This window comes from Ischnura elegans, chromosome 10 (assembly GCF_921293095.1).
Source record: "Ischnura elegans chromosome 10, ioIscEleg1.1, whole genome shotgun sequence".
Classification (NCBI taxonomy): domain Eukaryota; kingdom Metazoa; phylum Arthropoda; class Insecta; order Odonata; family Coenagrionidae; genus Ischnura; species Ischnura elegans.
In genome coordinates this window covers 84,146,851-84,164,551 of record NC_060255.1, presented here as the reverse complement: position 1 = coordinate 84,164,551, position 17,701 = coordinate 84,146,851, and the positions used below count along the sequence as shown (strand labels likewise).

The 17,701-nt window shown below is 37.9% G+C and overlaps 1 protein-coding gene across 1 annotated transcript in view; it reads left to right on the top strand.

The window, feature by feature from the left end:
• Nucleotides 1-1,027: 1,027 nt before the first annotated feature.
• The window catches only part of LOC124166716 (tyrosine-protein phosphatase non-receptor type 9), a 451,931-nt gene continuing 435,257 nt past the window's right edge, over nucleotides 1,028-17,701 (top strand). The window contains exon 1 of the mRNA XM_046544372.1: nucleotides 1,028-1,108. Coding sequence (XP_046400328.1) covers nucleotides 1,076-1,108 — 33 coding nt within the window. The 5' untranslated portion in view covers nucleotides 1,028-1,075. The remainder of the gene's footprint in view (nucleotides 1,109-17,701) is intronic.

Sequence of the window (17,701 nt, the reverse complement as noted above, 5' to 3'; positions counted from 1 at the left end):
ACAGAAAGATTTAATTGGATTGATATTCCTTGGATACATTTCTATGCATACATTATACTAAATAATACATCCCCAAGTAGTTGGTCTTCCTGCAAAATCATATTGTTTTCATAAGGTCAATAGCATCCATTTAATTATGTTTATCCAATTGATCGATTTGTCTACAGCTCCTTAAATTCCTCTTTTCCTTGAGCCAATGTGTGTTTTTTCTCCTTTCACTGCCAGCAGGTTTCGGTATAGTATTAATTAATCGGCCCGTATGATATGAGTAAGAATTGGCATTAGCTCATTCACCCTACCAACAATTTACTGAAATAATTAGATTTTGTTCCTTTATAAAAATTGTATTCATCATTCATTAGTCTTCCATGGTTTTAAGCCCCAGTCATATCTTAAACATTGGTTGGCAATCTAGATGATACAAATCAAATTAAGTAAGCACTAGAAATAATTAACAATTTGAAATAAATACAAACTTTCTCAAAACAGTCAGCGGTCTACCCACATTTCAGTCACAATGTCTGTTTCTGTGGCAATAAAAGGTTTTATATAAACGCGTTGCTGGTTCTAAATCTTGTTATCATAAGGTTTTACAAGTTGGGGTATGATCTTGGACTTCAGTGGAGGAACTGGGTGTTTTCTGGATAGTGGAAATTGGAATGTTCTTGAGAGTATATTGAAAAAATTCTACCAGTATGGATAAATTTAACTATTTATGATATATGCGATGCAAATGGCGCATACGGTTGCATATATTGCGCAAGAGAATGGAATTTGGAATTCACTGATTTAAAATTAGGCGGGAACTCTGCTCAGAGGGGCGGTTCATTGAAGTTTTGTGGAGGGAGGTGATAGTGTAAACTTCTCTCACTCGGCAAAAACGAAAGGTTTACCAAACATCAACATTTATTTATGGACTTAAAATTCTAAATTATCTAAATTCGTCATCTGCTGCACGTCTTGAGCTAACGGGTGGCTTGAATCCGACGTCAACGGTCAACCTTCGTTCTTCGCCGCACTGTTGATATCGGAGATTAGGCATCTGGGTTGGAGTCTACGTCGAGTCGACGGAAAGATGGCTGCAACCCTGACGGCGGAGCAAGAGCAGGTAGGCAAAGTTTCATTTTCTTAGGTTATTGCGCTAAATTCAACATTGTGAAGAATCAAAGTGTTCACTATTGTGGACGCTCGTCATCAAGCCCTAAAATTCGCGGAGCGTAGATTCTGGGTAAAGATATTAACGTGATTGCACTAGTAGTGTTGATCATAGAAAATATTTTTTGTATCTGTCTGCCGTCTCAATTTTTTTCTGTGTGTGGAAGCTTACTGTGCGAGCACTACATACGTAGTATTTTTCATTCTCCATGGGTTAATTCTTTTCTCATGTAGTTGGTGAGCTGTCAGTTCTTTAAAGTACTTGTGATTTAGTTTATTTTCGATGTACCTTATTTATTTGAGAATTTAGCATTGAGTTTCATTCTAAATAAAAATGGGATATTACTCATCACAAGCGGAAAAACTGTCTATATTCCTACGTTGACTTCGAAGCAGAGAATTTCGTAGGAATCTGAAGCTCGTCTAACGGTGCCTAAGAGACCATCAGTGGTTTGATAAAACAATTAATCGTTTTTTATGCATGCAATTTTTGTGTTGTTGTTTTGAACGTGTGCCTTGATGATCTTGTTCATTCGAAGTTGCAGTCGTGAATAAGTTCTTGGGATTGTCATTGCTCGCCACTCCCACTTGGCACGATTACAAAAACAACCTGTTGTAAGTCATCGCACCGTTGCTCATGCTTCTCCCCCGTACCGATTTTGTAATCGTCTTTCTTTGTTTTATTCCGTTGTGGTATAGGCTGGAGTCTTCATTTTTTTAAACAATAAATGTGTAATCCTTTCTTTTTCGCATAATGTGTATTATGTAGGATAATAATTGAAAGTCTGCCCTCCCTTCTATCGAGTTCTTTCTTCCCCCTGCTCCTTCGATGAGTCCGACAGCGCTTTCATCATTTTCCCATCTGCGTCCGGTCATCCCATCCTTCCTTTCGTTTCATGAGCGTAAGTTAGGTTACACCTGCCCTCTCTCTCTTTACATACGGTCTGATGGGCTGGCAGAAATGTGCATCAACAATCACTGTATCCCAACGTTTCCTAGCCTTCCAAATGATATGGTGTCCCAGTTATTTCAGCACGCGTTTACTCATCGTCATAATTGCCAGTCCCCAACCCAAATTGACGCAGATCTCCTCACAGCTCTCGTAACGTGTAATATTTTCACACTACGTGGTTCCTCTCTTCCACTAAATTCAGCTTATGTTCCATGTATTTCATCGGAGGACTTCCTTTGCCGTATTTTTACGTCCGCTTGCCTATTGACGATTGTCTTCTTACGGTTGTCTTAAGTCTTACCTTTTTTCAGTATCTTTCATAACTTCTTCATTATTGACTTCCTTGATCAATTTTATTGTAATCACTCCTCTATCTCGGAGAAACCTTAACATTTCGGAGTTCATTCATATTTTAAAATTAATAATGCCTTAAATCGACCGTCGTCATTGCTACTTCCGGTGTATGTACTCCCATATTTTATAGTTCACCAGTCTTCTCCTAGATTTTGAAGCTCCGCCCTTATCCGTCCTCTAACTCCGGAAGTTGTCATTCACACCCCCCTCTGGGCTCCCCGCTTCATATGAGACACCAATGTAGGTTCCGTCTTTGTAAGGTGACACGCCGTCCCTTTCCTCTGCCCCCCCCATGAAGGCAACGTTATAGTACACCGAGCCATCGTCCAAGGTTCTTGTCACATTGTAGTGAGAAAAGATTCGGCGTGGCCGATTGTCGCGGACTTGCCTCGTGGAATGTTTTCGCGTATCCCTTTTCTCGTCCTCATTAAGTCGACGATAGCGGTGAATGTCCGCTTAGGACTTCATGTGTAGCCCCCTTTTTGTTCTTCATTTCTCTTGTGTGCTAATTGAGGTATAGTAAGAGCGTCACGCGAGGCCCGACATTTTTTTTGGACGTTTTCTCTCTCTGTCTTGATGCGTCTTCGTGTCTTTCGCCGTAAAATTCACAAAAAACCGTGTACCCTATTCTCTCTTCCATTGAGAAAAAATATCGCGTGAAAAATTCGGTTCATGTTCCCTCTCCAAAGAGAATCCGGCATGCTTTTCGAAATTATCTCGCAGGAATCCATGGAACCTTTACGTCGTGAACACTTTAGGTACCCAAGACAAGAAATGATGGCACATCGTGAATCTTAGGATTTGGAGAGGGTCGTCAAAATTTCCGCGAAGCAATAAGGACTGTCCCCCGGAGTGAGTCCCCACACTACAGGCTACAGATAGGCGGTATTCATATTAGTACATCATTTTAAATACTTCGCGGACAAGTTTCGCAGTGACAAAAGAGGTGCAATGTGCTTATTCATGTGATATAATCTCTAAGTATTGCGTATAAATTTATAGCCGCAATTATACCTAATATCCTACCCATTCACAGCTTTTTTAAGAGAACTGTCAAAAAATTATTTTCCATAATTCGTTTATTGCTGTGGTATAGTCAGGAATTTCTTTCGGGGGGGTCCAAAACCAGGGGAGAATTAAAAAAAAATACATGTTACAAAGTGGTGGATTTAAAACTAATTTTAATACTTTTCATGATCGAAAAAACGTCATTCTCCAAAGAAATATTTTGTAAATTCATGATTGTTCAATATTTTGTGATGGAAATAATTGTTTTTTATATTTTGGGGGGGGGGGGGGGACGGACGGACCCCCCTGGCTACGCCACCGATTGCTTTTTCGGGAAGATTACAGACTGCTGTATCGAAAGTTGTTGGAAAAACATTATTGAACGAATATTTTCAAGTGTGATTTACTATTAATCCATATTTATGCCCTCGTATTCCTCATTTTCCCTTCCATCAGAATGGCAACATACTGCTCTGTCTGGTGTTAAGTTGGTTAAGTTAAATAATTCTGATCACAAATTTCCAAATATCCCAAATTCAGTATTCAGTTGGGATAAGAATTCTTTTTATCTAGCCACAGAGGTGACACTATCCCATCAGCAGGCGTGTGTCAGCTTTGAACCGTATTTCTTTGTTGTCAACAAAGACTCAAAATCGCATATGTTAAAGATTATACTTCCCTCTCAGTTATGGCTTTTGGTGCTTAACGTGCAATTTTTTCCTGCAGTAATGAGAGATTGCCCGCATTTTATAATATACTGCGTGTAACTACAGTTAAAAATGTTTTTGTGGGGGAGGAAAATCTATTTTCTAACGTGCATTTCAGCTGTCGATCCCGTTTTATTTATTAATAATGCCTGCATTTTTTTGTCTATGTGCGCATGCGGATTCGCACGCCAGGTTTGGGGTAAGCGGTCCTCGAGTGTTGTTTCCCTTACCTCTTTCCATTTATGAGAAAAGTACATTTAGATATTTGTAAAATAAATAATTGTTCATTGTAAAAAAAATTGTATCTATAGTTTATTATGGAAAGGTTAAATTTTTGTTTTTATCCCGATTCTGGAAATACAATAAGGGATTTAAAATTTACAATAAGGGATTTTGACGTATATTTTCAGAAGGGTTTTCTTTTGAGGAATTTAAAAGAAGTTGTCAAGAATTAGTAATAGAATTGAGAAAATTGATGGGAAGTAATTTGTACTTGTGGTCTTTGCGTGGTAATGGTATTTTTTGTAATATGGATGGAAGGCAGCACTACCAACTTCACTCCATCTTCAGTCTACTGCCGTCGAAGTAGGTCATTCTGTGCTGAATATCGATGCTTGTGCGTATGTCTGCGTGACAAATCAAGAGGGGTCGTCCCTTTAATTCCTGCAGTATTGTAGACCTATTTTCCCCTCTCGTAAATGGTCTTCGAACGCCGGTCGATATCCCATTTTTCCCCATGTATGATGCATACGTTTTATTCTTCCTTTCGTCCTATCAACCTGTTTGAAATATCTTCGTGAAAAATATTACCATCTCTTCTTCGTCTGCACTAATATTGTAACAATGGTAGTCGCGTAAATGGAAAACCTAGAAAGTTGGGGAGTGTTCCGGACTTATCCCTTGAAAATAAATAATTGCCAGGGGAAATGACGAAAAATCTGAAATGAAAATATTTGCTATGGAATATTACAAATTTATTTTTCGTCATCTTTTTACTCAAATGTTAATGATAATTAAATATCTAATTCCCAGCGTGCCATTAAAGTGGTCCCCAACAACTGTTCAAATTAATTTTTTGTTATATCCTGATTTTACTCAATATGTTTCAATTTAACGCTTCTAAATCGAATTTTTATCTCCTGGAGGAGGGATTGTGAAAAAAGTAAGTTTTATTTTCATGATTTCTGCGAGGAAAGCTCTTCTAAATCGTTAAAAGAATTATTAATCATTAATTTTAAGAGAGTAAAATAGTAGAAGTTATCACTTTAACAACATTAGCGTGATAATATCTCCCTAGCAGAAAATGCGGCAGCTATTGCCTTCAAATTAATTCCAATCAGTAATTAATGGAGTCGCCAGTAATCAATTACTTAATACCTGTATATAATTATCAGCGTTAATTTGCTGCTTCGTTGTATATGCTTTGGATACAACCGCGTCGATTTTGTTCATTTAACACGAAAATTTTAGTTAAATTAATATGATTCTGAGTGATAGATAAATAGTACTTACCTATGTAATATTTATGCCTCTTCTCCTTTAATATCACGTTTTTATCACTTCATGAGTTGAAATCTGTGAATATGTTGTACCAGCCAAATCTTTTTATCATTATATCGCATCAGGAATTTTAATCCAGTCTCTTTTGGTTAATTCATTCAAATAATGAACTTGATTGAACATCAAAGTAACCATGAATTGAGCTATTTGAATGATTTTACGGAATTTACGGCGGCACAATTGGCCAAGTGGAGATAATCTTTGCGTTCAACGTGGAGGTCAGTGTTTTTGGGCGTGTGGTTTATTGGCTCTAGTGCATCTTCGGGAAGCGTGACCGTTTGGGAGTCCTTCGTTTCACATTTTAAAAGCATGCTATCTGATCATTTAGGGATGGCGTGACCATGAATGTTGGCACTTTTCACGGGTGTCGCCTATTTTTCATCTCCAATGAATTCTTTTTTCCATTAGTACCTTTTTTCTGGAGGAAAAATTGTAAATTTTTAATTATGAAATTTGGTCACCTTAATTTAATTCACAATCTCCCCCAATAATTACTTGTTTGCTGACGAGCCCTAGTTCTTTATCCTACTGCATTAACATGCTCCGGCGTAGGTTAATTAGCTTATTATCTACCAATTGGCTTTCTTAATTGGCACGGGAAGTAAACTGCTACATAAAAAATAAATAAGCATTAAAATTAAATTGTGTGGAACAAGTTTACTGTCACGTCTGAGATTAAAAATAACCCTGTTTTAACTCTCAAAAGATGAAATAATGATCAGTTGATTCTCTTTCTGCAATTCTCGATTAATCTCGGTTTAATAGGGGTATGGATATGGAAACTAATAGTCCCAGTGGATTAATTTATAGATAAGGAACTGTAAAGAAACAAACCTATTCGAAGTATTTCATTACGAAGTATTATGTTGTGCGTTGACTGAAGTAATGTTTCCGAGGCACAATCCGTTGTTATTTGTTGTTATAAGGGGGTAACAATATGGAAATTAGAAAAATTAGCTTCTCACAAGAAATCAAGATACCGAAGGAAACAGATCAATTGAAATTCAATAGTGAAGCTGATTTTTCGTGAAATATTGAATTTAAATTTGTGCTAATTCATTTAAGGAAATAACCTTAAGAATTTTTTAACGTTTAATTCCAATGTACACGCCTTTTCCCAATTTTATACTTCTTAATGCTTAAATGATATTGTATTTTACAACCATGCTTACAATTAGACGGGCCGGCAATACCATAAGTAATTATGTAATAATTATGGTTTTCAAATGAAAATCCCTGAAATAACATCATGGGAAGCCCAGTTTTTTTGCGTGAATCAATGAGGCAGTATTACTTTTAGATGAGCGTATTTTCAAACTTTCATGAATATTTCTTTCGTGTATTGGTGGAGAGCCTTGAAGCTCGCGTTGGAGAACATACCCAGGCACGAGGACTTAGTTGCGTGCGGTATCGAGTGAGTTTTCGATTACATACTCCTAAGGCTCTGTGATCACATGACGAATTCTAATTTACGACTTCATGAAATTTTTTGCTATAAGTATGTACTGCTTCCACACTATGTATCCTTACGTTATCTATCTAAATTAGGTTACATATGATACAAACTAGTCTGTAAATTAAATGTTCAATTTATGACTTTTTCCAACATTATTAGTCGTTCCATTATTAATTAGTCGTCGTCATGATCATTTCAATTTACATGTTAATAATTCAGATGTAGGAATAATTTTTTAATGACTCTGATAGTAGTGCGGTTAAAGTGTCTTCATTTATTTCCTCCGTTATTGTCAAATTATGTACTACTTTTTCTTAGTTTTTTTCCTCAAAGAGCATTAATGTTTTAATTTTCGTCTTCATTTTTTTATTTTAAAACGTCGCTGTCTGAAGCCAGAGAAATTTGTGTGTATTTTTTGGGGAAATTTTTAACAATTAACGTGGAGATACCGATTTTAATGATCATAGACGACGTAGTTCAATTATAGGGGTATTTTTCAATATTTTCCTTTCATAGTATTAGCTTTATATCTCTTTTGAACGTTATTGAGAGGAAGCATGTAACTTCAGGTCGTATTTTGTCTTTTTCCTGACTCGTTGCTCGTTTAAAACTCGAGTTATCATCTTGATAATACTCGAAAGCATGATTGGACATTTATTAGTACATATTTGCTCATACTGAAAAGTATAAATTTTGCATCCAATAAAATATAAAGCTGACATTTTCAATGTATATAGTTGTTTCAGTATCAATGTGGGAGAATTCGAGCATATTACGTAAATTAAGAGTTACTGGCAATTTTCCACTAATACTTTAATTTTCCTTTCGTGACCGGTGTCAATATTGTAACATGCGGGTTTGTGTTATCTTCACCTGTAGTGAATATAATGCAGGATATATCGAAACCGGTCGTGAAAGAAAAATTAAATTATTTATGGAAAATTTCATGTAACTTTAAATTAATTCACTAAAATTTTCAAATTAGAGATAGATGCAAATGCTAACAAGGTTCAAGTTTGCTTTGATGAACACATAGAAATGTATTGATTAAGATCAACGCGTTTGGCTCATTGGGTATGTGAAAGGGAATAGAGATAGGTAGGTACTCATTATTTGACGTGCCGCAGGTACGTTACAAGCTGTCCCGGTAAACCAAGTTCACCCCAGCCAACCAGTTAACAATTCTAACATTATTCTGCTCATTAGTCTATGTTGTGGGTGTAATGTTTAAATGGAATAGCCTCTTTTCATCTAAATCCGGCCCTGCTGATAATTCAAGACGATAGCATTAGTTTCGAACGAGGAAGAATCTTTTATAAGATTGGCGCATATGTTTCTGTTGGCATTGTAATGTGATGTTTGTGTGAAAAGGAAACTTAAATTGAACTATTTTTAAACAAATTACATGAAATGATTTTACAAATTGCATATAAGTATAAAGATCAAAACATTATTATTTTTTGAATTACCATATTGGATTTTTGGATTGGATATTTGGATTTTCTCATTTTTTTGTTTTTCTTTTTGCTTGAAATCTCAGAAGCGCATTTCTTTAATTTTTCCATATTTTTGTGATCCTTTCTTTTTTGTGAAGTAATCACCCAAATGTTAAAAAATATTATATTATCTATACTTAAGATAATATATACTACTAATATATGTAATAAAGATAAATAGATATAATATACTACGACTCTAATATAATATTATACTATCTATGCATGGCCTATGATTAGAAGAAGACGTACGAAAGACTCGTAGAATAGGTGAGCATTGAGGCAGTGTATAATCGATAAAACATTTTCAAATTGGCACCGGGTAAGGCTGTTGAACGCAAGCGTATCGATGAGAAACTCCCTCCAGTCTTAGCCCTGATGACGATAAGATAGTTTCTCATCGATACGTTGGCCTTAAACAGCCTTACACGGTGCCGAGCCCGAGAAGATTTTACCAATTGTATTCGCCGGACATATTTGCGATCCTTTATTACTTTATAATTGTTAATTGTCTCTAAAGTGTAAATTTATGTCCTTAAGCATTGAAATTTTCTCTGTTTGAAGAAGAAGTAACTGCTGTAGAAGGAATGATTTCTTTACGTTGATTTGTTAACTGGTTGACAGCTTATTGTAAACGCGCCCTTGGCGCGGCCATACGGCTGGTTGGATTGAACGAGGAATACGTCGCTGAAGAAGACTGGTTGAGCGGGAGCGATTCGTCCCTGAATCTCATGAGTTGAGTGAAGCTTTGAAGTAGAGTTCCAGGATACAGGACCAGGCTGGATGTGGTATCGACTGACTTTTCGGCAGCTCTTAAAGCATCGCGATAAAAAAGACTGCGAAGAGGCCGGCGCGGTCGCGGAGCATGATTTCGAAAGGGCGGCCTTCTGCCCTCGCCAACCCCGAGGCTGGAGTGGGGAAGGATGCACCAATTTAGCACCCAGAACCCATTCAAGGGGAATGGGGAGTGGTGGGAGGGGGGGGGGGGAGGGAAGAAGCGTGTTCCTTTTCCGCTACCGCAGGAAACATGCCGTGACGGTCTGATAAATATATATACGAGCTTTTTTGATGGATTGCGAGCCAATGCTTCCTCTCTTGCAGGCTTGTGCTGCCGCGCAACGTATAAGCGACCATTGCACTTGGATATGCAAGAAATTAAGGTAGCACAGTACTTCGGCGAGAAACGTCTTTGTAGACCATTTCCTCTTCGTTGCATAAAGTTTGCGTAGGTTCCCTTGGAATTTGATATTTTTGATGGATTGCGAGCCAATGTTTCCTCCCTTGCAGACTTCTGTTGCCGAGTACGGGGTAACGACCGTCGTTCTTGGATGTACAAGAAATTAAGGGGGCACAGTAGCTAGGCGGGAAGCGAATTTGCAGAGCTGTACAATTTACTTTTCATTGCATAAAGCTTGCGCGAGTGCCCTTTACATTTGATGTTATTGTTGAGTACAGTGGCGCAGCGAGGGGGGGATTTTGGGGGTAACCCCCCCCCCCCCAGAGCTCAGAGAAATTTTTAAGTTTAATCCATTTTACTTAATTGCATTGATATTACTAATAGAATAGTGTAAGGATTTACAAAATATCCCTCAGAAAACTGTAAAACTCACCATTTTGACCAATTTATCTTAAAATTCCGCAATTTATTAATTTGACACCTACCGCTTATCCTGGTGGGTATTCTATACCACACACCCCGGTATTAGTTGCACCTAACCCCCCCCCCCCCCCCCCCCAGCCTTAATTCCTAGCTGCGTCCCTGGTTGAGTTTATAGGCAAAGAGTATATTGAGGAATTTAAATTTCGAAAACTGCCAGAAGGAGAAGAATCTAAGCTGAAAAAATATGTGCATTAAAGATGCATAGGTCTAAGCGTGTAGACGGTATAGTATACATGAGTATTGGGTGTAACAGTAATAACCATATCCAATGCAAAGGAGGGAAGTGTGCTGTTGTTACGGGAGGATTTTCAAACTTTTGACATAATTTAAGCGGTGGCCTTGTGGAGAAAGAGACTATAAAATATAAATGAAAGTTTTTGCAGTTTTTCAACGTGCTTCCTTCGAATTTTCGCCCCTTAAAAGACAGGCCCTACGTGATAGGCGCAAAGATTGGTCTATCGCATTCCTAGTAAAATCATAATACGCCGCAGCATTTTATTATGATTTAGCTTCATCATGGAGTATACGAACGTATGGGTAGAATTTTTTTCTCTAATGTTTCCTCGCCATTTGACAAAAACAAATAGAAATGTTCATTCTCATAATCTCTGCTGTATATTTATATATTTATATTATGATTGTAGTATTGATATTTTTCAAGCAAATATCGGAACCATTCTTTTCTATTGTTTAGTTAGCGTTACTCTCTCCGCTGAGGTAATATGCCCTCGTAAAGGCCAATGTAATGCGCTGGAAGAACATTCGATATTTTGACTTTGGTGTGAAATTGTTTCACCTGTATAGTTTTTAGTGTTGTTTTCGATTTTAGAGAGGACAACTATTATGGAACGCTAATGTAATGCCTACGTATGCAACAGGATCAAGTTTGTTTGGGAATGGAAAAAAATTATTTTTAAGTTGCTTCAATTGGATTCTTGCGTAAAAAAATTTTCCGATACCTCTTAGATATTAACTTAGCTTGCTTGGGAAAGGTGCCAATCATTATATTTACCCTTAAAGTTTAAAAATAACGCGATTTTTTTGTGCCATGGAAGAAAATTATTTAATGGAAACTGCTAATTCACATTCTTTGTATGCGGAATGTTTGAATCGTTTTCAACAGCATATCATCTGCTGCTGAAGTGGCAGTCACGGTGTTTGAAGGAGGTGGAAAGCATTCGAATCTCCTAAATTACGGTAGTCCGTGTATTATCATTTTGATTGTCCTCGTTTCGATTCCATTGCAATGCATCGCCCTTAAAATGTTTGGAGGTGCGTTCAGGCTCTTTAGCCTGTTCACATTCATTGTCGAATTAGAATAACTCTGCAGAAAATACCACTAATATCATCTTCAGATTCTAATAGCTCTGCTGAGAAATACAATTGTCAGTTGCAACGAAATTATGAATTTAAGTTCAAGTGGCGGTATTCCTCATCGTTTTTATTAAGATTGCTTTTATCTCCATACGACTGCTGTGAAAATTAGATAAAAGGCTTCGGAGAGGGTTTCTTAGCATAAAAGAAGCTCAATTGAAAAGATTTCAGTTTAGGTAATCTTTTCTCATAATTGTTACATTTTTAAGATTTCCTTGGCATGCACAGATCTCATCGCCATGTGCCGTCCTGTACGTATTGGGGAGAAGACCGCCTAGTATTCAAGGAATGTTGTTTGCCTTTTTTAAGGTCAAATTTTAATAGCTTTCACGGGAATGCAATAACTTCTGTAGCGCATTCTTAAGAAATTGTCTGAATGAAATCACGCATTAAAATTCGGGAGGTGTAATTTCCGAGAAATGTTATTATGTTTATTTACCTTTCCTTATGACTTCGGTGATGGACGAGAAAAGACTGGATGGGTTCGAGATGTGGATGTGGAGAAAAATGGGGAAGGTGAAGCGGGCGGAGAAAAGAAGGAACAACGGAGTGTTGGACTTGGTGGGTGAGGAGAGAAGGCTTTTTGATGAGATACGGAGGAGACAGAAGGTATTGATGGAGAGAACGGAGTGGGGGGAGTTTTGAATCCAGTGTTAAAGGGTAGAATGTTGAGTTAACGGGCGAGAGGAAGGAAGAGAATAGGATTTTTAGATGGAATGAAAGGGAGGAAGTGTTATTGTGAATTGAAGAGGGAAGTCCATGAAAGGAAGGGATATTGCCAGAATACCCCATAAATATTCCAGGCAAACCCTCCTTAATGGGTGGAATACATCAATTATAATAACGACGTATGTGAAAGTATAAATCAAGCTTGGTTTCTTAGTTAGGCTTGGTGCCCTAACATGAGAGCCGAGAGGAACTCGGTTACTGCGTAAGATAGCATTTTAGGTTGTATCTAGTTACGATTGTTAGGCAAATTTTTAAAATACAAGTCCTTCTATATATCTCTTCGCTATTTACCGCCCTGAAAATAATTTGGAGAGGAGTGGCTGGTGTACAGGAAATGTTACCCGCCTTTTTTAAACCGTTGAATTTTAATAACTCTGTGAGGAATTCCATTATTTTTGTGGCGCACTCCTAAACGATCGTCGCAACGAAATCGCGCATTAAACTTCGGGAGGAGGAGTTCTCCAGGGAATGTTATTACGATTACTTTACTTTCCTCGTGGATGCAGTGAAAGTGGAAACCTGTGCTGGTGAGTGGGATAAAACGGCCGCGTCGATTCTTGCGTGGAAGCGTTTAAAGAGAACATCCTGCGGAGGATATCCGCTACTGCATCTGCTCTCCTCTTTTAAATGCTTCCCCTTCCGCCGACCACCGTTCCCCGGTCTCCGAAGTTTGGAAGTGCTCCCGTGCGTTTAGTGATTTTTTTCCCTGTATGAGTTTCCTGCTTTTTCATCGCCACACGAAATGGACACGTCGAATATGTGCCGCAGTCCATTTACTCCAAAGCAAGAGGACGTTCGATACTTCGTGATAATCCGCGAACGGAAATCCGACATTCGATCGAGCATTTGCTCGAAAGCCTTGAAACCCCATCCTAGCGTTTCGTGTCCTGACTTATATCTTGTTGTTTGCCATACCGTTCGATGCTGAGCGAAGTAATGTTTCGGAATTCAATAGTTGTGTAATAGGAATGAGAGTAAATCGAAATTATTTGTTCAGTCACTTTAGAGATTGCAGCAGCGCTCATACATCTTGCTCTAATTCTCGTAATACCTTTGTTTTTTTATTAGGCAACCATTGATTTTGTGCGTAAATATGCGGTGGAAAACAGCATTTAGATTTTAGAGGAATTCAATTTCTCCAAGGTTATTTTCATGCTTCTTTAGGAAAATGATTTACCTTATTGGACGAAGAAGACTTTAATTTTTCCGCCGATTCGCCTACAGCTATTTGATTCTTTCTTTTCGCTAATCATTTTTATGCAGTAATTATCTCGTCTTCTTGAAAATTACTTGGCTTCTATCGTCTTTTGGCTCACTGACTGCATGTGTGGTTCACTGAATAGTATGACCCTTGGTTGATTTAAAAGTCTCTTGTTTTGTGTCCTTGTGCCATAATGGCGCCTTCGCTTGTATTCTATATCTCCAGGTTGATTTATTTACTTTTACCTTTTTTCATTATTTTGGAATTTGGGTGCGTTTTTGGCTTCCTGGGGAAAATTCAATTGTTGGTTGGATATTTTTTGGTAGCGAAGTTTGGCGTCCAATCCTGAATGGGTATCATTAATTCTCTCCTCCCTCGGGTAAATACTTAGGCTTGTATTCGGGTGAATGAGTGTGACGTTTCATTCGGTCCGAAGTTGTCCGAAGAAGCTGCGCTGAAGTATCCGGGAAAATTTATTTGCTGGACGTTGCATTGAGTCTGTTCCTTTCGTAATCCTCCGTCCCGTGGATCTTGTTCACCGTTATTAGCCATAATTTCGCAGGCTTCGTACGGAAATATTTACCGTATTTCGCGAGGGAATGGAAATATGAACTCGCCCAGGTTTTACATAATCCATACTTGACTTGAGTGAAAGTGAATCCTAAATTTGAATTTACTATATCTGTGGCAAATATTTCTCTATATTTACTTACGACTTGAGTGAGAGAGAATCCTAAATTTGAATTTACGATATTATCTGTGTCAAATATTTCTCTATATTTCTTGCCACTTTTTACCTTTTCGGAAATGACGAAATTTTTAGAAATGTATGTTAACATGCCATTAAACAATGAGTGCTTCTTTTTTAACAGCATTAGCCGTGAAACATAACCTTTAGTGTGGTATTCAGAGATGAATTGATAGCCTTTAATATGTTTTTAATATTTGGAAATGGGAATTGGAAAGATAATTTCTAATAAAATGTAGGCTGGGAAGGGAGCGAGTTATTGAATGTTTCTTGTTAGTATGCTGAAAGTTTTGATGGTAGTGTACAGCAATATGATTTTCCGCTTCTAGAATTTGATAACCAATTTCATGTTTATTTTTGTATCATTTTTTAAGTGTTGGCTTGAATCTGTATTGCATTCATGGTAACACCACGTCCTTGGTGTGTCAGCAAGTTTTATCGCTTTAGGAACGTTCGATCATGATTAGTCGGTGAAGAAGTCAACTGAATAATGTTTTGAATGTCCATTTTTTGCATTTTTATGATTTAAAATGAAATTATTTTATTTTACTTCCTTTTTTCCCGGGTTTAATATAGCTTTGTGGCTTAAGAAATTAATAAATTCCAATTTTTTACGTGTAGTTTGTGAGTAAAATATGCTTCTTCAAAAGCGCAGAACATTATGGTGTGAGTTATGGCGTACTCCTCCGACCTATGCTTTTCTGAGAAGATCCCTGATGGGCTGATTTTATTCGATATTATTTTTTATATTTAGCAATAAGATTTTTTTTACTTAGAGCGAATTTAAATTCCGGTCCTATTTAATTTAAGATTCTGGAAAATGGATTTTTAATATTCATATTTTACCAGCATTTTAATTAAACCTATTTCGAAGGTTTTAAATTACTTTCTCCTATTTCCCTAATGGTAACGGCATTGTGTTTTAAAATCACGAAGAATGAAAGGTATCACTATAGGATATAGTTCAAGGCGTTAATGTATTTTATTATAGTTTCCATAAAAATTGTATTTTAATAAATATTTGGGCTTGATTTAATGGTAGGCATCCATTATAGGAAGACTGGTGGACTTCTCCATATGATTCGTGGATTATAAGATATTGTGGAAAAGTGCACCAGTTTTCTATTATTTTCCAAAACAATATTACCATTATTAGGAAGTTGTTGCGTAGCCACATTCATAACTCTGTTTATTTTTACTGATGCGGTTGAGTTGGCGGGGATTGCATAAATATTTTATAAAGCATAAATATTTTATACAGCATAAATATTTTGTAGTACCGCCGACGAGACTCGATCTTGAAATCTAGGCATTGGAGCAGAACACCGTAGCCACTGGGCCATGGTAACATACATGTATTCGCATGATGGTGTGAAGGGAATTCAAAGCCAAATGCATTGATAACTACCGATCCTCGCGCTACTAGTTACTGTATTTGAAGTGCGATTTAATGCGCGGGGACCGGGTTCATATTAGGAGTCCTATTGTTACCTAGTGGAACCTCCTATAGCCTATATTTCTGAGTACCTCGATAGCCGAGGTTGTTAGGGCGCTACTTCATCATCCTCCAATATGTAAGTTCTTGGTTCAAGACCATGTGAAGGCTAATTTTTTGCCGGCCTCGGTGGCGGTGGGGTAAAGTCCTCGTCTGCCAAACCGTAGGTCGTGGGTTCGAATCCCACCTGGGTAGGTGGTCCCTATTCAGTGCATGGATGTTTGTGTTGTGTATTGTTTATCCTCCGTTGTAAAGGCCTTAAAGTGCTGTTTACGGGCAAGTTGGAAATAAATAAATGTATAAAAGACGATGCCTGTTTGCCTGTCCGATAAATATGTATTTCCATACGGCTGCACGGATTGCGACCGAAGTTAGTGCATAGGTAACATCTCCTGCTCCCTAACCCCGTAGTGTTACTTTCGGTTGCGTCCGAAGCGTCATTTGCGTCGTTTTCCCATTGTCGTTTGCAACGTCACGTCATACAGCTTCTGCGGTTGGACATCCTGCCGGGTAGGCACACCTATTGACACGCTCATAGAGAGAACATAAAAATCCTATGTTATCATGAAATCCAAGTTCCAAGTTTCCCACTTCTCTTGGCACTATCCTTCCGGAGCATTGCCGGGTGGCCTGCTAGTAATATACAGGGTGTCCCATTTATCTTGACCACCCGAAATAACTTCTTGTTCAGATGCAAATTCAAAAATGTGTCAAGCAAATGTTCTTTAGCCGTCAGAGGGACATTAATTAGCATGATTGCCTTCCTTGTAGATTTGTTATTTACAAAGATATGATCAGCAGTATGTCTTTTTTAAATGGCACCCTATATTTTTTAATTCGGCAATTCATTTCCTCTCCTATAACTCCCCTGTTCATATCTTTGTAAATAACAAAGCTACAAGGAGGGCAATCATGCTGATTAATTTTCCCCCTGACGGCTAACGAACATTTGCTTGAGGCATTTTTGAATTTGCATCTGGACAAAAAGTTATTTCGGGTGGTCAAGATAAATGGGACACCCTGTATAAACTATATGGCAGATTCCTTCCGTGGTGCATCTTGTACATTCGATTGTTTTGACGGCGAGCTGTCAGATTTCGGGGCGCGGCCTTTTTGCTCTCACTTTCTGCGGCGAAGAGTCTTATGAATGGAGGCGAGAGAGTTTTCGGGTAACGAGGTCTTCCGTGGCTTGGCACTCGGCCTTTTTTTTCCTCGCTCGTCGCAGTTGTGGGAGCGAGCCAAATCCCTTCTCTTCGACATTTTTTGTTTTCGAAAGAATGAACGGTGTGCAGAGGGGCGTTTGGGGGTATCATCAGTTAGCGCGGGGATGATGCCTTTGCGATGTGGAGTCAGTTTCCAAAAGGTCATACCTTCGTGCACATCAACTCTCGGTTTCTTCACCACCGCTCTTTGTGTTCTCGAAGGTATTCGCCGTAGTGCGTCTTTTGTTTACTTCTCGTCACTCGCTTACCTACCGACAACCGTTTCTCAGTTGTTGTCGTCTGAGAGCTGTGCAATATGCATTATTACTCCGTTTCGAATCGTTGTCGATACTTTCTATTTTTTTTGTGGAAATCAAATTTTTTATTAAATGTAAGTAATTCCATTGCCTATCCATATGAGTAGACCGAATTTGTGACTTCATATAATTTATTTTGCTTTGGTTATTTTTTTAAATAAGTGATGCTGTCGAAGAAAGTATACAGAAGTGGTAGATGTACCTTTTCACCACCACTATATAGCTCTTCAAAATTACTCGTATATGCGTATTTTTTTCCTTTTCTTAACTTTCATAACAAAAAGTTA